Consider the following 19,629-nt stretch of genomic DNA (forward strand, 5'->3'; position numbering starts at 1 on the left):
GAAAACCTTTCCTGAGCACCAGATGAAAGCTAGAAACCAACCATAAGCAAACATACCAAAATACTGAGTTTTCAAAATTAAATACATATATTCTCAATAATTCCAAATACAGTTAAAAGATAAAGCACAAAAAGTGGAAATACCCTTGTAAGTTTTGTGATATAAAAGTTTAATATATAAAAAGGTCTTACAATTAAGAGATAAGTAATATAATAAAGCCCAGAAAATGATACTAGCAGGCAGTTTTTAAAAAGATGTAAAAATGACTAATGAAGAGATGCTCAGGCTCAGTCCTCTAAGGGGTGAAAAACCACGCACACAGTCATACACAGGGAGCCCCCAAACCTCTCTTCCACAGACCCTCCCATAGATACACTTCTGGCCACAGACACAATGTACCCTACGTATACAGAGACCGTACACTCCCTGAGGCACTGACACCTGCTGCTGCATGCTGTGTAGCTTGAGCTACCGGTGTTGGCCAGGGGTACTATCTTGAGTATTTCAAAGGCACCATTCCTGTTAGAAAGCTAATGATGTGGTGTAGGACCTCAGCAGAGTGTCCTGGGGATGCCATTGTTGTAGAAATCCCTATCCACTGCTCTGCCCCCAGGCCCCTGAGAACTAAGTGGGCGTGGAGGCAGAGCCTGGAACCCCTCAGAACATAGGAGGGAACAAGGCCTTCCCCCTGACTATCTGAACCTGCACTTCTTGGTATTTCCAGACTTCAAAGTGCCCCAGGCCATTTATTTAGAAACAGGCCCAAAGGTGGATGGCCTGGTCACCCAGCAAATCAGCTGCTAATGTCTCTTACACAGGCCAGAAAGCCACAGCACTCGCCAACCATCCTGGTTCATGAGCAGCCACTAGTTGTGTCTTTGCAGTCCTGGCTTGCAGCAGCATCTGGCAGTTTCTCTGCTGAGGAAAGACCGAGGCAGGGATTCTAGGAGAGTCAGCCGCTGAGGACAATCTGTCCGGGATCTGATACCAATGTTCTATGTGACCATGGTTTCTGGGTCTCAGGACCTTGTCAGTGCAGGGTGAGGGCTGGCAACAGAACTCAAGGCTGTTCCCACCCAGATGGTCCCTGAGGGTTTTCTCTTTCTCTGTAGGTCTGTTACTATCCAGGGCAGGTGCTCTATTCTGATACTAAGGACAAGAGGAAACAGAAAATAGATACCTGCAAAGCCTCATGAAGTCGAATGGCTCCATCAACCAGTGGTCCTGATATCCTGTAGCCTCAGTGCTCATAGGTGACTCCAGCCCAGAGCTGCCTGGGCCCAGTGGAAGCCTTATCAGGACAAAGAGGAGCCATGGCACTGGAGACCTCTGTCTCCTCACAAAAGCTCTTCTCTTTTTCTGAACTGGAGCTGTGAGCCTGGAAGGGCCAGGATTAAATAAAGCCTTTGTCCCTCGGTCCCCATCAGCATGTTCTGTCCCTGCAGCACACCCTTCTACCCTGGCCTGTCACATTGGAAGGGTCCTCAGAGAACATCTGCTCCTGCCCTGTCCAGGTCAGGATGGTAAATTGAGGCTTAGAGGGAAATATGGCTGCCCAGCACCCAGCAGGTGAGGGGATGGCCTGGGGAGAGAGGCCCAGGCAGGACAGGCCTCCAATGTCATCTTGGGAACAAGAGGCCCAGCACAGCTACCCCTGGGCTATCATCCCTCTCCTCCTGGCAGAGAATTCTGAGAAGATGCCTCTGGACTCTTCTGTCCTCTCTGCCTCTGACGTCTGCATTCTCCCCAGACTACAACCCCACTCTATGTGCTATCCTGTCTCTTGATAGGGAACTGAGGACACCCTTCCCCTTGCCACAGGCCAGGGTCGACCAAGTGCTGGGGACCAGGAGATGAGCGAATCTTGGCCTTCTCCGCGAGTCCCCAGTCTACCGGTTGGGAGAGCTCCCTGCAAGTCCCTTCCCCCAGCTCTGAGGCCAGAACGCAGCACAGACCACGTGGTCCCCAGCAAATCCAACTGATCTCAAGACTCCCGGGACTCTAGCCCCCCGTCTGAACCTGCTCTGCTGGGCCCTGGCTCCAACTGCGCTCGGGCAGCCAGCGGCCAGAGCCTCCCTCTTGCTCCAGCTCTGCCTGCAACAGCTTGCCAGTCCCCGGGTGGCTCCGGTGATCCTGCATTGTGCCTCCAGCCCCTGCCAGCCGCTGAAATCTCACAGGCACTCAGCACAGGCCCAGCCTCCAGGAAGACCTCGCGCTGCGCGGCCGATTTCCTCCAGCCCGCCACGGTAAGGGGCAGTTCGGCTACCCGTACCTCGTGTCTGCCACCCGTCCTTGGCCGGCGAGCCCCGGGCCCACGCGCTCCCAGGGTGGGGACCTGAGGCGCTGGGTCCCATCCGTCCTGGGCCACAGCGCGCGGCGTGGGTAGCCAGGTGGCAGCTTTCCCACCAGGGCACTGTTTTGGCCCCTGAACAAGACAGGGCAGGGGCGTCGGGCCTGCGTGTCCAGGGCTCTGGGACTCGCAGTTGAGAAGCCATTAGCAGTCACTGGCCACCAGCCTCGGCCGCCTGCTGCCCCCGGTGGCCATTTCGCTCACTGCAGGGCGCAAGAAGCCCGGGCCGCTCTCCAGGAGGGACTGGAAGCACAGAACCCCCCACTGTGAGGCTGCCAGGATGCAGGACCTTTCCTCCCTACCCTGATCCCAGGGGTGTTCCTGGGGCAGCCCGGTCCGAGCTCTTGGTGGAAAACTCAACTGGGGATCCACCGGTGGTGGGGGTGGGGTGGACACTACCTTAGACAACCGGCAGGCCAGAGTTGGAACGCACAGAAGGCTTAGGCCAGGGCACTGCAAACTCTTAAAGAAGCATACTCCTCCACCGCCCCGCCCTCCCCCGCCCCGAGAAATCTTACTCAGAGGCGCATACTGTAAACTCACCTAAGTTGAGCCCCTGTGGGAGACTGTGAAGGGGCCAGTTGCCAGTGGGCCCGAGAGTAAAGGTCAGGGGGTTTGTGCCTAAAGATGTCTTGGAAACAGGGGTATCCAAGACAGAAATCGGAATGCGTTCCACAGAATCCAAGCGTTCCACAGCAGGGCCGCGAGTGTGAGTTGGGTAGGAAGAACAATAGATAAGGGAGGTGGGATCCACAGCCCTGGGAAGGGCACATAGTAAAGAACAGTGGGTTGGGGCCTCCCCATGACAGTGGAGTTAGAGGAAGTGCAGGGACCAGGTAAACAGTGGGCAGGGGCCCAGCCCTGCGGTGCGGTGTTCTTAATACCCAGAGGGCTTTCCCTGCCTTCACACTGAGCTCAGCCCAACACCACTGCCCCCTTGCTGGCCCTCCCCCCTCTCCTTTGGGTCCCCTGTGCTGTGTCCTCCACCAGCTCTCTGAGCCCTCTACCTGGAGCTTGTGTTTTCCAGCCTTACCCTGTGGACCACAAAGTCACTGGGGGTGGGAGTGGGGACAGCTTATTGGGCTGGGCAGGACCTTGCTAGTTGAATCATTTCAGTTGAGTGGATGATGTTAGTAAATCAGTAAGGGAAGAAATGTTTTGTGTCTATGTTTATATGGTTTATATACGTTTTCATCAGCAACGGGTGTCCAGGTGGATTCCCGAGGAGGGTCTAGTGCTGAAAGAGAAACTCCTGGGGTCAGGGAGCCTCTGATGAGACCAACCATCGAGTGCGCACACTGGCCTGTGAGCGCAAGTCTTAGAATTTGGTTGCTTTCCAGTTGCCCGCCAAAGGGCTCTGCACCCCCCAAATAGAGATCTGAAGGTCGATATTTGAGCCCAGGCTTTGAGGATCCAAACAGTGACCTCAGTGTTTGCCCACTGAGTGCTGCTCCTCACTGTAACCCACCCCCCCAAACTTCCCCACCCTGTTAACATTCCCCACCCCCCACCCCACCCCATGCTGCCATTTGACTATAGCTGGCAAGGGTGTCTGGGGGCGGGGGCACCTGCAGCTGGCTGGCTCTTCTACTAGGGGAGCAAAAGTTATGAAAACCACCAGCTAAACTGCCTGGTATCTGCTGGATGAAGGAAGAGGAAAAATGCTATGGTAACTTGCGAGGCCTGTAGCTCATGACACAATGTCTGATTTTATTTTATTGTTGTAAAATACACATAATATAAAATTTACCATTTTAACTGTTTCAAAGTGTGTACTTCAGTAGCATTAGGTACATTCACAGTGTTGTGTACCCATCACCACTGTCCAAATCTCAGATCTTTTTCATCACTCCAAAAGGAACCCCATATTAAGAAATCGCTCCCGGCTCCCCAGGCCCTGGCAGCCACTAATCTGCTCTCTGTCTCTCTGGATTTGCCAATTCTGGACGTTTCATGTAAATGGGATCATACGATATGCAGGCTTTGTGTCTGGCTTCTTTCATTTAGTGTAAGGTTTTCAAGGTTCATCCGCGTTGTACTATGGTCAGCACTTCATTTCTTTTTATTGGTGACTAACAGTCCTTGTGTGGATGGACCACATTTCGTTTATCCAGCCATCCGTTGATGGATGCTTGGGTTATTTGTACCTTTTGGCTATTGTGAATAATGCTGCTGTGAATGTTGGTGTACAAAAATCTGTTTGAGCCTCTGTTTTCAGTTCTCTCAGGTATGTACCTAGGAGTGGAATTGCTAGGTTATATGGTCATTCTGTGTTTAACTTTCTTGAGGAACTGCCAAACTGCTTTCTGCGGCAGCAGCATCATTTTACATTCCCACCAACAATGCCCTGGCATTCCAGTCTCTCCATATCCTCACCAACATTTATCATTTTCTTAGTTGTTGTTGTTGTTGTGTTAGCCATCCTAGTGGATGGGAAGTGGTATCTCATTGTGCTTTTGGTTTATATTTCCCTAACGACTGCTAATGTTGAGCATTTTTAACTGGTCTCCAGACTCCAATCTTGCCGCCTTCCCCTAAACTATCCACTGAAGGCCTGGTCCTTTCAAAACACAAGTCCGTTCCTGTCTCCCCCAGCTCAGAATCCTTTGCTGCTCCCCACCTAGTCTCCCTAGATTAGAACACACATCCCTGCCCTCCCTGCCCTCACAACACACTCCCTGTGCTCCAGCTCCTAGAAAATTCTCCCATTTGTTAAAATGCACTTCTCCAGAGGCGCCTGGGTGGCTCAGTCAGTTGAGGATCCGAGTTCAGCTCAGGTCATGATCTCATGGTTCATGGGTTCAAGCCCCACATTGGGCTCTGTGCTGACAGCCTGGAGCCTGCTTTGGATTCTGTGTCTACCTCTCTACCCCTCCCCTATTCGCACTCTCTCTCTGTTTCTCAAAAATGAATAAACATTTAAAAAAATAAAATACACTTCTCCAAACCTTTGTACCTGCTATGCTCTCTACCTAGAACATTCTCCCATGCTCTCCTCCCCATCCCCCCACCGCTTTCCCCACTGATGCCTCCCATCCTTCATGTCACACACCTCACGGATCACTCGTGATCTTTCACATCTGGTGTGTCCCCCTTAACTGTATTCCCCTGTCACACCCTCCCTAAATTCATCAGGTCACACTCTCCACTCTGATTTATAATTGACAGTTCAACTGTTAGTTTCACTCCAAAGACCTAAATTCACAAGGGTCAAGGCCAGGTTTGTAGGCTCAGCCCTGTGTCCTCCCAGACCAGTGCAACCAGGGAGCAGTAAAACTGTGCTCACTGGCCACTTGGAGGGAAGGGTGGTGAGTGAGTGGGTGGGTGCACAGATGCATTTGATTGCAGTCCTGGACCCATTTTGTTTCCTTTCCTGGAAGCTCCAACACTCTGGTTCACACAATTTTGGTCCTACCTGTTGGCCACTAACCCTAGTATAGCCTGGGCTCAGGATGGGGACCTCCATCCATGGGCTCGGCAGAGGGACAATAGGGTGAAACTGTCCTTGCCCATCTTTTTGTGGTCATTTTCCCTTTCCATCTCAAACTAAATTCCTCCTGTGCCCATGACCTCAACCATTCCCAAGACCACAGGGGTCTTCCTTTATCATTTTTGTCCCTCCTTCCCCAGCGTCTGGAATATCTCCCAACCTCTTCCCTCTACCCTCTCTCACAATCTCTGTGCTCCTGTTACCCTTCTCTGCAAAACCCTCTACTTGAGTGGTTTTCAACCTTAGCTTGCATTGGAATCACAGTGGGAGGTCTGAAAAATGCTGTTGCCCAGGCTGCTTCCCTACTAACGGGAATGGGGAGGGCACAGATACCTGAGCATTGGTAAGTACCTGGGTTACCTTAACTTGCCTCTGAGCTTGGGAACCACTGTTCTTGACACTGTACCCCACAGAGGCTGCCCCATTTCTTCTTTTGTTCAAATGTCTCAGTTAAGTACTCTGCACCCCCATTTCTGTTCTCAACGTCTGACGATTCACATATTAGCATTCTAGTGTCTGGCCCAAGAATGCACAGAAACCACCACCTCCAGGCTGCTGAAGCCAAATGGCCCCCTGTTCCCGGCATTTTCCATCTCCCTGCAGCCTGGAAGAGGGCCGTGTGGGGTTGTGTGAACCTGGCCTCAAACCCTCACTCCAGCCCTTCCTTGCTGTGAGATCTTGAGCAAGGTACTTAAACTCTTTGAACCTTATTTTCCTTAGATGTGACTTCCCTCCTGGGGCAGCCGAGAGGGGGCAGTGATGACACAGAGAAGCATGCCCAGTGCCCAGCAATGCAGCCTATTAGGATCCAGACCCTATGCCTCTGCTGGCAACTCTCTCCTCTGTGGGCTGCCTCACTGCACAGGGGACTTCCCACTGGCCTCTCTCCCCTCTCTTTTTCTTTCCTCTTTGGTAGGCCCCTAAGAATTGCTCACCCTCAGTGAACATTTACATGAAACCTGGCCTCTTCAAAGCCCTCTTAAACCTCCAGGTCTGACCTCAGCTTTAAGAAGGATGTAATCTTGTCATCTCCATTTTACAGATGTGAAAGCTGAGGCACAGGCTGGCAACCAAGAAGTGGCAGGCCTGGGCTTCAAATCAGGAGTTTGATGGAAGGGTTGGGCTCCTCACCATTTTGCTTGCTGCTTCCCCCTTCAAGAGAGGCCCAGGCTTCTGTCCTGGACCCTCTGTGTTCCCTTTCTAGATATTGCCAAGTTTTGTAGATTTACATGTAGGGGGTAAAACAGAGAAGCGTCTAGAATAAAACAATGGAGAGTATTATCATGGTATTGAAGGCAGAAAATATTTCCTAAATAAGACAAAAAAAAAAAAAAAGACTAACCTTAAAAGAATAGATAAACTGGACTGAATTAAAATTAAGAACTTCCATTCATCTACAGACACCATTAAGAGCTTAAAAGGCCAGCCACAGGTTGGCAAGAGACACAGGCAGTGCACATGTTCTGCCAAAGGATTCATACGCAGAGTATAGAAAGAGCTCCTATGATTCAGTACAGCTCTCTCTCAAGCATATTTTTAAAAATCAGATAGGCCTGGCTTTGGACCCTTGCTCTCCCACCTGTTCAGTGAGACCCTGGATAAGTCTCTGTGATGTTCTGACCCCCCGAATTAATTCTCATATTTCCAAACTAGCAATAAAATCCATGCCTCACTGCTGTGTGTTTCCTGTGAGAATCAAAAAAGGGATAACTCGTCAAAAAAGGGATAACTCCCCCAAAATGGTCATGCGTCAGCTCGGGAATTACATCAACCACCCTCTGTCCTGCCCTCTCAAATCAGAGCTCCCTAAGGACTTGGGCCATGTCTTAGCTTGATCACTGGTCCTTGGCACCATGCTCAGAGTACATGGGAGTGTAAATCTGACGCATGAGTGGACAAGGAACAACATTCTTGGATGAAGGAACAGCATAGGGAAGTATGAGGATGGAAAGGTGCAATCAAGTTCTTTTGGGGTCAGGTTAGGGTGCAGTCAAGGAAAAAGCGAGAACAGGCTGAGCCTGGATGGGGACAGATCTCAAATACTGGGCCAAGGATAATGCCAGGATTATCTGGGAGACCACAGGCAGTAATAAAATTTTGGGGGATGAGGGGTGTGTTAGTGAGGGGGAAAGAGAAAGGGAGAGACAGTGGGTTTTGGAGATTAGGGGTCAAAAGATTTCTTTGTGGGCAGCAGCCATTTCAGGACTGCTGCTTCAAAAGAAGGAAGCCAGCAAATGAGGAAGGAACCAGAGTGGAAGAGAGTGTGTTCAGTTGGAAGGGTGAGCAAGAGGCGGGGTGGGGGGGTGGGGGGGGTGGGGAGGGTGGGGAGAGGGGGGAGAGCAGGAGGGGATCCAGCTTCACCGCCATTCTCTCCTGCAGGAGGGGACCACCAGACTGAGGGGCTGGCAGTGGTTCTCAAATGTGGCACCCAGGAACCTGTTAGAAAGGCAGTCTCAGTCCCCTACAGAATCTGAGTCTCTGTGGCGAGGGCGGGGGGCGGGGGCTGCACTCCGGGTGTCATATTTAAGAACCACTGGATGAGGGGTGCCTGAAAAGAAAGGCTTCCCTGGTCTTCCCTTCTAGTGGCCCCCTTCTCCTCCCATCAAAGCCCATATTGGCCTCAGCCCCAAACCAGTCTTCAATCCCAAAGAGATTCACCAGAAGACATGAATCTAAACCAGCTCTTGGGGACAGCTCTACCCAGTTCTCGGCCTCTGTGCAAATGCTGGCTCTAGTGGGCAGCCCGAACCCGATCCAGAGACTTCCCCCACAACAGTTTCTGGCTCCATCTTGCCTCCTGCCTTGACCTTACTTGGCAGACCTCCATCTTATCTCTCTTCCAAGGACACAGGGTCTAATTGGAAATGGCAGGTTGTGGCCACGCCCACCCGGGAATTGAGGAACCATTCAGGTACCATTCAGGGCCAGGACACCTGACCCAGGTTCTGACCCAGGGCTTGATTATCAATTAAGCTAAGGTTTAAAAATAGCAGCAGTTCACGGAGGGGGCTGTGCCTGGGTGTGAGAGGAAGGGTTTCAGCACCAGTGAGGTCTCCGTTCTGCTGCTGCCTTCCCTTCTCTGGGGTTTGGCTTTCTGCCTTCCAGGGTGAGTTTCCAGCCATGGGGATTGGTGAGTGCTTGCCTTGTGGGCAGGATGGAGCCCCAGCACTAGCGTTTTGTGTGGAACCTGGGGTAGGAGTTGCTTGGTAAGGGGTGGGGTCTCTACATTTGCAGCTCTGGGGATAGAGCAGAGCGGGGTTCAGTGATAGTGACTCTTCCTTCTGCTCTTTCTAGAAAGCCTTGTCTTACTCTTAGGGTGAAATCTTCATCTGTGAAATACTGGCTAAATGGCCTCACTGCCTTTAAGCTTTACCCAAGGACAGCTTGCTGCCAGTCCCCGCTTGCTCATCCTCGTCACGCTGGCTGGGAATGTGGGTACTCTGGGCCTCCACCCTCAGCAGGGTGAGCCAGCCCTCGTGGCCCATTTAATGCAGGCTGAAGGCGTCAGGATGAATTGGTTAAATTATTTAAACAAGTAACTGAGCATCGCAAGGACCCCAAATTATCATTTGGGGGAAGGCGAGAAAGATGGATTTGGTCAAGGAAAAGATTCAAGGTCTAACTATTTTACATTTAGATTCCAGGAGCCACACAGATGCAAAAACTATCCCAGGTTCTACGGTGGCCAGATCTTCCATTCTTCTTTCCTTTGGGTCAATTTGCATTCCCAAAGACGACTGCTTTTCCTGATTTCTTCTGTGCATACAAACATATGCAAAGATAGGTTCTAATTTCCATCCTTCTTTTCCACCACAGCTGCTATTATGCACATTTGTCTGAACCTTAGATCCACCCCTCCCCTCCTTAACACACCTTGAATTTTTCTCCAGTCCTTAAAGATGTGTCCTTATTACATTTAACAGTTGTGTAGTATTCCACAGAATGCATATACTGTGACATTTCACCAGTCCCTTCCTGTGGCCATTGGATTTTTCCAGTCATCTGCTGTCACAAACAGTGCTGTGGTGCTTCTGCTTGTACAGGTGTCCTTTTTGTGTATATTTAAGTGCACCGTCAGGCTAAATCCCTAAAAGTGGCAGTGTTAGGTAGCAGAGTAACCACATTTGTTTTTTTAATTTTTTTAAATTTATTTTTGAGAGAGAGAGAGCGCGAGGGAATGGGGGTGGGGCAGAGAGAGAGGGAGACACAGAATCTGAAGCAGGCTCCATGCTGTTAGCACAGAGAGTGATGCGGGCCTTAACCCCATGAACCACGAGATCATGACCTGAGCCTAAGTCGGACCCTTAATCCGCTGAGCCACTCAGGTTCCCCAAGTAACCACTTTTGTAAAGACAGTGGATATTTGTCTTCCTTTTCCTCGTGGAGAGTCAGGAAAGGAGACTGTTTAGAGCCAGACAGGGCGGGATTTGAACCTTTTCCCTGTGCTTTCTGGTTAAATAACCAAAGTTGAGCTTCAGTTTTTAAAATCTGTGAAATGTGGCTCACACGGTTGTGAGGAGTGTGTTTGGTTCAAGGCTAAACACATAGTAAGAGCTCAAAGTGTTCAGAGGATTGGAGTCTGGCGATACAACTACATCTTCCCAAAGGCAGGCAACCCGGCCTCTCTGGGGTGACCATGGGGCATTTGCGGAGGGTGGGTTCTGAGAACCAAGGACTGAGCTTGGTCGTCCAGGCATGGTCTCCATAGACAGGGGAAGACCCCCTCCCCAGACCACCTCTCATTTTTTGGCTGAGCTTTTGCTCTGCTGTGTTCTGGAACGCTGGGTCTCCCCAGGCCCGTCCAAGGGCTTGCTGTTGGGTGGCCTGGGGGAAGGCAGATGGTCTGTTTCAAATCCTCAAAGGTCTGGTCCCTGGCACAGTCCGCAGATAAATGCACTCACTGCCATTTAATGAAGGTCTGCCAGTAGCCTTGCATAATTCTGAGTATTCTACACGGGATTCCATTTAGTTCTCAGAATGACCATATAGGGTGGGATAGATGAATGTACCCACCAGCAAACTCTCTGTGGTTGTGTGACCTTGCTCCATCCAAATGGAACATCATGTCTGCATACTGCCTTCGGGGATCCCCTGAAGGCAGGGAAAGTGCCTGTGGCATGAGTGGAGTTTCCCGTTACCCCATGTTTACACTGGGGGTGAGTCCTCATCTGAAAGGTATATTGCCAGATTAAAGGGTGACTCGGATTTAAAAGGACTGGAAATGCCATCTGTCTAGATGGGTCTAGGAAAAACCCAACACCTGCTACTAACATCTCAAAGTGTCTGTGAGAAACGTTCACCCTCGACACCATCACTGCCAACATTTAGGGTAAAACATTAGTCGGCCACCCGTCTTTTGAATCCTCTCACCATGAGAGGTGTTCTCAGAGCCTCCTAAACAGGCCCTGAATACTGCACATCTGTGTCTCTGCATCTGTTCTCTCTTGCTACAGGGGATCAGGACGAACTGGTAACCCCGGGAGCTGTTTGATGGGCTCATTTCTCAAGCCCAAAACCGGGTGGCTCAGACACTTGATTGATCTAAGAACATGAATAGAGAGAAGGAGGGGGCCTCGTTTAGTACACTCAGAATTTATGATGAACCAGAGGAGTGGAGGAACATGCTAGAAAGCTCTGGCATTTCCTCCCAGCATGAGCACCAAGCACAATCCCAAGCAGAGGGGGAGTATGGGATGCCTCAGCAGCCCCCGGCTCCCCAGACATCGCATGGCCCGATTTATCAGGAGACGAGCTCTGGGACCCCACAACAGTGGGTCCTCCAGCCTCTGGACAGATCTGAGCTCCAGGCCAGCTGGCTTTCTGAGGCGGAGCCAGAAGCAGCAGCAGAACTGGATCGCAGGTAGGTCTCCCCTTGAACAAGACTGGTGGTGGGAGAGGGGATCCCAGCACAGAGCCCTGCATTTCACGTGCTGTCCCCTCTCTGCTCTCTATGTGTCATAGCTTCCTGCCAGGACCCGAGTGTGGTAAGTCCCAGGTGGGATGCGTGGGCAGGGAAGGTGGGGGACAAGACTCAGGCCTGGTGTCAGGACAGTGGCCCTCTCCTTGAATCCTGCGGTTCTGTTGCTATCCGTTGCCCCTCTCTGTGAGTGGGTGGGTGTTGATATTTCCCTGCAGGCCAGCCTTGCCCCTCGCCACCTCCCAGTGAAGAAGTCTGGTCATTCCTCAGGGCAATTGTAAGTGTGTTATTTTTCCAAACTTGGAATCTTTGCCTTCCCCTGCCCTGCCCCAAATAAGAAGCTAGTAAGAAGAAGGTGAGGGCACGCAGTGTGTCCTCATTCTCTCTCCCTTAGGCGGTGGTGGTGGTGGTGGTGGTGGGGTGGTCCTGTAGCTCCCTACTTCTTCTGAGCTAAGCTATCCTGCCCTCGTCACCAAGATATAGGGCCCTCAGCTCACAGTGTCACCTCTTCAAAAGCTGTGTCCTCGGGGGGCTGTGCCGGGTCCTGCTCTTCCTGCTGGTGCACAGAATTGTCTCAAAATGTGGCTCTGTGTGTCAATGAGGGAAGCCTGGGCACCATGTGGCTAGTGCAGGAGGATGTCTATGGTCTGGGGTCCCCAGATAAGAACATGGTTTCGCCCCGGGTCAGAGAGGGCTGTTGGGTGAACAGTTAGGAATTCAGTCAGCGGACCGGCAGGCTGTGGATGACAGTAGGCTGGGGCTATGCCCTTTGATGGCCGCCTACCTTCTCCTGTCCCTAGCCTCCCGTTCCTGATGAAGTGGTGGTCAGGCAGAGAGCCCCACGGGAGTCCTGGAAGGTTGGCAATGTCCGCCATGGAAAGAAGGTCTACGCCATTGCCATCAGCGGCTCGACTCACCACGTGTACACGTGTGGACATGGCTACATTAAGGTGTGGGACGAGAGCGCTTTGCATGCCTGCAACAAGGCCCCACAGGCCCAGCTGGACTTCCAGGTGAGGGATGTTTGGGATAGGCTTGGGGAGCCAGGGTATGATCTCTGGCGTGAGACTCTGACCCTGTGCCTTAAGGTGGTGATGTGAGGGTGGGAACTGTCCCTGCAGGACCATCAGAGCCGTGTCCTCGCCTGCAAGCTGCTGCCTGATGAGCAGAGCCTGATCACTGGGGGTCTGTCCCGGAACCTGACTCTTTGGGATCTGGCACCCACGCCTCGCGTCAGGGCACAGCTGGCCTCCACAGGCCCCATGTGCTATTCCCTGGCTCTCTCCTCCAATGCCCAGATCTGCTTGGCTTGTTTCAAAGGATTTGTTGAGATTTGGGACTTGCAGAACCAAATCTTGATCAGGTATGACCTAGGGGAGGGCTTGACAGTAAGGTGTTTGGGAAAGCCTGTGTCCCTTTCTGGACAGCGCTTCCCCGCTCTGTGCGGTAGGATCAGGGGAGTCTGTGAGGAGAATATATGGTGGGGGGGCACTCCTGGGGGCTTCCTGGGCCCAGAACTTCCTAGTGTTTAACCAGTGCGTGAATCTCTATGAGTTGTTTTCCCTCCAGGAAGCACGAAGTCCCTGAATATGGATCCCGATGCGTGGACATCGCAGGCAATAAGTTCTGGACAGGAGGTGAAGATGCCAGCCTGTATTCCTGGGACCTGAGGAGCTACCAGAGGGTGCAGGAGCACCATTTCCGGCATGAGGTGCCAGGGCTGAGGGCAGTCACGGTGGCTGGGAGCTGGGGGTCCTGCAGGAGGAAGGGCCGGGTTTCAAGAGGAGACACAAATGATGGTGTTGGCAGCTTGGAGCACTGACTCTAGTCCTTTTTCTTTTCTTTTCTTTTTTTAATTAAAAAATTTTTTCTTAACGTTTATTTTTGAGAGAGAGTGAGCGCTAGCAGAAGCATGGGAGGCACACAGAGAGAGAGGGAGACACAGAATCTGAAGCAGGCTCCAGGCTCTGAGCTGTCAGCACAGAGCCCAACACGGGGCCTGAATCCATGAACTGGGAGATCATGACCTGAGCTGAAATTGGACACTTAACCAACTGAGCTACCCAGGCACCCCTGACTCCAGTTTTGTTCCCAAATAGATCCTCAGCATTACCCATGACCCCAGTGAAGAGTGGGTGCTAGTAGGCTTGAGAAACAGTGACATCATAATCCTACACACGCACCGGAGGGAGAAGTTGAAGATTTTCTTTAACAAATACATCCACCACCACAACCTCAAGTTTTCCTCCTGTGGTGAGTTGAAGCCAGGTGACACCTCTAAGGGCCCTGTCACACCATGGGGTGTCTACCTATCTGCAGAATCTGGGCCCAGCCTTGTTGCAGGGTCTGTTCCTCACCCTCCAGCCCCAAGCGCAGCCAAGCCAAGACCCAGGTGTCGACTCTCCTGCCTGCTGCTCTTGCCTCTGCACCCACCTACCCTTCCCCACCACTTCCTCTCCCACTGTGGTCTGGCACCCTGTTTGTCTTCTGTCCCCCTCCCTCTCCTTTCTGGCTCTCTCTGTAATGGTGCCTTCCTACACAGAACAGCAGCCTGAAGACACAGGCAGGCAGAAGAGACATGAAATCCCATCTGATTGTCCTTTTTTTTGTTCAGTGATACTGACCATGATCCCACGTGTAGCAGGAGGGTAGGACCAGATGAAGGAATGGCTTGGGTCTTATCTCTGATTTTTATAGATGGGGAAACTGAGGCAGAGAAGGAGTTGCCCTTTCCCTAGTCCCCTTGGGAATGAGGCTGGGATTGGAATGCAAGCTTGGTGTCTGGCCTCTCCATCTGCCTTTCCTTTGCCAGGGAGCTATTTTGTGACCACGCTGGATGAATCAATCCATTGCTTAGCTGCACCTTCTCTACAAAGGTTGTTTCAGGTATTGGGAGGAGGGATGGGCACACCCAGGCACTCAGAGCTCATAGCTTCAGATCCATTATGTCAGGTCCCAAGGACAATGCTGGAAAGTACCTCCGGGGTGGTATCTGGGCCGTTTAATACATCAAGGGGAATGAGGACCCAAGGTCCAGTGAACTCATGGGCTTCACCTTGAACCACGAGACCTGCCCTGTTGTCTCCAGACTGAGGCTCAGGTCTGTCCTTAGCCTTGACACAGCCCTAAGTGAGGCCTTCATCTCTGGCCCAAGCCTGGCCCCTGCCTGTAGTCACTCTTGGCTTCTCTTTCCTTGTAGGCAGAGGAGTCTACCGATATCCTGTGTTGTGATGTGTCCTCTGACAACCAGTATCTGGTCACAGGCTCCAAGAACAGTGCCACCGTTTACCAGCTCTTGTATTGAAGGTTGGCGTGCCGTGATCCTGCTGGCGAAGACCCAGGGAAGGTCAGCAGGTAGAGCGGATGACCACTTCCTTGCCCCGGATACCTCCACCTTAACCCTCGATGGACCGTCATCTGTCCATTCCCCCCGCCCCTGGCACACGCTCATCCTGTGCTCTCAGGTTTTTATGAGATGGCTTAGGGGTTTTTCCTTTGTTATTTTTCTACCACTGATTTCTGGGTTTGGGTGGGGAAACCTGACTTTATAACTAACAAAATAGAAAAGCAAAAACCAAAATGGCCTAAGATGTGGTCAGTTTTTCCAAATAACAAACTTATGGTGATGGATTGCTTATGCCCCCACTCAGCAGCTTCCAGGATGTGGAAGGAATTTTAGACCACACTTAGTTTTGTTTGTAACTTTTTGGAGGGGGGTCAGAGAATTCTTGGAGCCTTCAGAAAGCTCAAGAAGAAACCTATTTACCTGTGTAAACTTTCAGACTGTATTGGGGTGTCATTAGACCACCAACACTCAATTCTTTTTTTTTTTGAATATTTATTTTTGAGAGAGTGGGAGAGAGAGAGTGTGTGTGAGCGAATGAGGGGCAGAGAGAGAGGGAGACAGAGGATGCAAAGTGGGCTTTGCACTGTCAGCAGAGAGCCTGATGTGGGTCTCGAACTAAAAAACCACGAGATCATGATCTGAGCAAAAGTCGGACGCTCAACTGACTAAGCCACCCAGGCGCCCCCAACACTCAATTCTTGATCCAGGTTAAGAGTCCATGAGCTGGTCTAACCATATCCCAAGGAAGGGCTCTCTCTCTCTCTCTCCTTTTAGCAACTGCTTGATGATACCTGGTTTTATTTGAATCTTTGGAAGGCCTGCTTTTCATTCTGGCTTTCTATAATATTCCATCTGGCCCTCTCCAGGCAGAAAAAGCCCATCTCCTGAAATCAAGCCATATCGGCCTGCTTTCTTGCTCATTCTGATTCTTCACTTGCTGGGTGTTGGCATGGCTGAGACAGCTGGCCTCCCACTGAAATTTGTAGCTTGTGTCACTGGGAGGAGGCATGAATGTGCCGTTCTTTACTTTGAGATATTGTCAGGCACCTAGTTCTTGCTGATGAATCATGAGTGAGAAATGAGTTCCGTTCCTGGACCGAGGCTAAAGGAGTACGGGGGTCCCCTCCAGGTTCTTGATCCCCTTCTACTAGCTCAAGGCAAAGACATGGAGGCCCTTGGGGATTGCAGAGCCGTGCAGTGGAAGCATCCTGTGTACATGAATCAAACATGGAGAAAACTCCTGGCTTTGGACTATGCTGTGGAAGAGAAGCTGGTGTTTGAGCTGTTACACATTTTGGAATCTATTTGTTACTATTGCCTTGGAAACAGCAGACTTACTTAAGGGGCCAGATAATAAATATTTTAGGTTTTGCCATATGGTTTTTGCCCCAGTCCCTCAACTCTGCTGTTGTAGCATGAAAGCAGCCATAGACAATAGATAAATGAATGAATGTGGCTGTGTTCCAATGGAATTATATATATATATATATATATATATATATATAACAGGCAGTGGGACAAATTTGGTGTGCTGGTCAAAGTCTGCCTACCCCTCTTATAGCCAGAGTGCCTCTAAATAATATACATAATTGAAATCCATTCAAAAATATGATACAGAGGGTAGAGGTCGATAGAAGATCTAGCCCACTGGGCTGTAGACAAATAGACACATTTATAACAAGTGTCCATTTATAGATAAATGGATTAGCAAATGTGATGTACATGTAACGTACACACACACAATGGAATGTTATTCAACCCTTAAAAGGAAGGAGATCCTGACACCTGCTACAACATGGATGAACTTTGAAGACCTTATGCTAAGTTGACATAAGCCAGTCACACAAAGACAAATACGGTGATTCTATTCATAGGAGGTATTTACAACATTCATGGAGAGCAGAATGGTGGTTACAGGGCCTGAGCGAAAAATGGAAGATTAGGGTTTAATTGGGATAGAGTTTCAACTGTGCAAGATGAAAAAAAAAAACTCTAGAGCTGGATGTGGTGTTGGTGGCAAATTGTGTGAATATACTTAGTGCCACTGATCCGTACACCTTGCAGTGGTTAAGATGTTAACATTTATGGATATTTTGCATAATTAAAAAACAAAACAATTGGGGAATTAAAAAGATCACATTTAGAATAGTAATCTCTGAAGAGGGAGGCACCGAAATTGGGTCATAGACGGGAGCTTCAACTCTCTGCAACGTGTATTTCTTCAAAAAAAAAGTTCATCAAAATAAAATTGCTTCAAGAGAGACAGGAAAGGGGACAGGAAACCCATAGAAGGGGAGAAAATATTAGCAAATCCAATTTCTTTATATCCAAAATATATCAATAAGTCTTGTAATGCAACCATAAAAAGACACATAAGCCAATTTCAAAAAGGGCAAAGGATTTGAATGGACATTTCTCCAGAGATGGTATACAAATGGCCAGTAATCACATGAAAGGATGTTCAACAAGGTCATTAGGAAAATGCTCATCAAGCCCACAATGAAATACCACTTCACACCTGCGAGGACAATTGGACTAAAACAGAGACAACAGCAAGTGTTGGTAAGGATGTGGAGAAATTGGAGCCCCCATACACTGCTGTTGGGATTGTAAAAAAAGTACAGCTGCTTTGAAAAACAGTTTGGTAGTTCAAAATGCTTAACCTAGAGTTACCATATGACCTAGCAATTCCACTGTTAGGAATATGTCCAAGAGAATTGAAAAAAGAAAAAGCACAAGTTGAGGGGGTCACAACCGGAGTGATAAAGGAAAAGAATTAAAAAATTTTTTTTGGAAAAAAGGTAAGAGTGCTGGGGCCCCTTGCTGGCTCAGTCTGTAGAGCGTGAAACTCTTGATCTCAGGGGGTCAAGAGTTCAAGCCCCATGTTGGGCGTAGAGGTTACCCCCCCCCCCCCAAGAAAAGTAAAAGGTAAAAGTCCCAAATAATAGCAGTATTCATTAAGTCAAGTAGTAGCATTGGAACTTCAAGGTTAGTTACTAAAAGAATAGTAAACAAGGGTACAGTTTCCAAATAGAGGGAAAAAACTAGCATAATAGAATATAATAACACTAATGTTATTATTCATATTAATAATTAATATAATCTATTAACTCATTAACCTATTAGTTTATTAATGTAAATATAATAAAGCAATCCAAAAGAAGATGCACAACAAAGAACAGGCAGAACAAAAAGGGAGACCTTATTAAAATGGTAGATTTAGGGGCGCCACGGCGCAGTCGGTTAAGCGTCCGACTTCAGCCAGGTCACGATCTCGCGGTCCGTGAGTTCGAGCCCCGCGTCAGGCTCTGGGCTGATGGCTCAGAGCCTGGATCCTGTGTCTCCCTCTCTCTCTGCCCCTCCCCCGTTCATGCTCTCTCTCTGTCCCAAAAATAAATAAACGTTGGAAAAAAAAATAAAAAAAAATGGTAGATTTAAATCCAAGTAGATCAGTAATTATATTAAATGTAAATAAGGTAAATATTCCTATTAATCTGTAGAGGTTATTTGACTGGATTAAAAATATCTCAAATATACGCATTTATTTTTTTTTAACGTTTGTTTATTTTTGAGAGATAATCCCAAGCAGGCTTACCGTGGAGCCTGCCACAGGGCTGGATCTCACAAACTGAGAGATCGTGACCTGAGCTGAAATTAAGAGCTGGATGCTTAACTGAGCCACCCAGGCACCCCATGAAATGTAGGTGTTTAAAAGAGACATTAAAACATAAGCATAATAGAAGTAGGAAACTACTAGAAAAAGATGTTTCTTGTACACACGAAATCAAAACAAGCTGATATTACATTAATGTTAGGCCACATGTAGTCTAAAATGAAAAGCAATACTAGTGATAAAGATGAACACTTCGTAAGTGTTCAATTCAGGTTTGATTCACAAGGAAGATACAAGAATTCTATGCTTTATGCATTTATTAATGTAGCCTCAAAGTATATACAAATGACAAAACCGAAAATAACCAATAGTTCAAACATACAAAAATATAACAAGAATTAAAGAATATAGAAGATTAACGTGATTAGAAAATTTAGTACAATGCACACAACCAGTACAGAATACTTCCCCCAAATATTCAAAATGCATTTACAAAACGACCATACATTGAGCTATTTAATTCTTATAGAATATATTCTATGACCCAGGCTCCTGGCTAGTTCAGTTGGTAGAGCAAGTGACTCTTGATCTCTGGGTGGTGAGTTCAAGCCTCTCAGTGGGTAAAAACTTACTTTAAAAAGATATATATATATATATCTCTTTTTAAAGTAAGTTTATTATATATATAATCATATTATATATTATATATATTATTATCATATTATAATATATCATATCATATTATAATATATCATATCATATTATAATGATATTATTATCATATTATATATATCCTACATCCACAATGCAACCAATTAGGATGGAAATGAATAATAAAACTAGAAATCTCCCTATTTTGGAAAATAAATATACTTCTAAATAATAACTAGAGATTAAATCACAAAGTAACTGG

At 48.7% G+C, this 19,629-nt stretch overlaps 1 protein-coding gene across 1 annotated transcript; it reads left to right on the forward strand.

Moving 5' to 3' along the window:
- Window positions 1-1,327: 1,327 nt before the first annotated feature.
- On the forward strand, window positions 1,328-15,341 carry TLE7 (TLE family member 7). Its single transcript, XM_043599616.1, has 10 exons — window positions 1,328-2,246; window positions 11,294-11,700; window positions 11,802-11,824; window positions 11,976-12,034; window positions 12,558-12,770; window positions 12,879-13,120; window positions 13,327-13,468; window positions 13,857-14,010; window positions 14,570-14,643; window positions 14,957-15,341. The coding sequence occupies exons 2-10, from the start codon at window positions 11,390-11,392 to the stop codon at window positions 15,059-15,061; spliced, it is 1,323 nt and encodes a 440-aa protein (XP_043455551.1). The 5' UTR covers window positions 1,328-2,246; window positions 11,294-11,389; the 3' UTR covers window positions 15,062-15,341.
- Window positions 15,342-19,629: the final 4,288 nt, after the last annotated feature.

Source organism: Prionailurus bengalensis, chromosome E2 (genome assembly GCF_016509475.1).
Source record: "Prionailurus bengalensis isolate Pbe53 chromosome E2, Fcat_Pben_1.1_paternal_pri, whole genome shotgun sequence".
NCBI classification, from domain to species: Eukaryota; Metazoa; Chordata; class Mammalia; order Carnivora; family Felidae; genus Prionailurus; species Prionailurus bengalensis.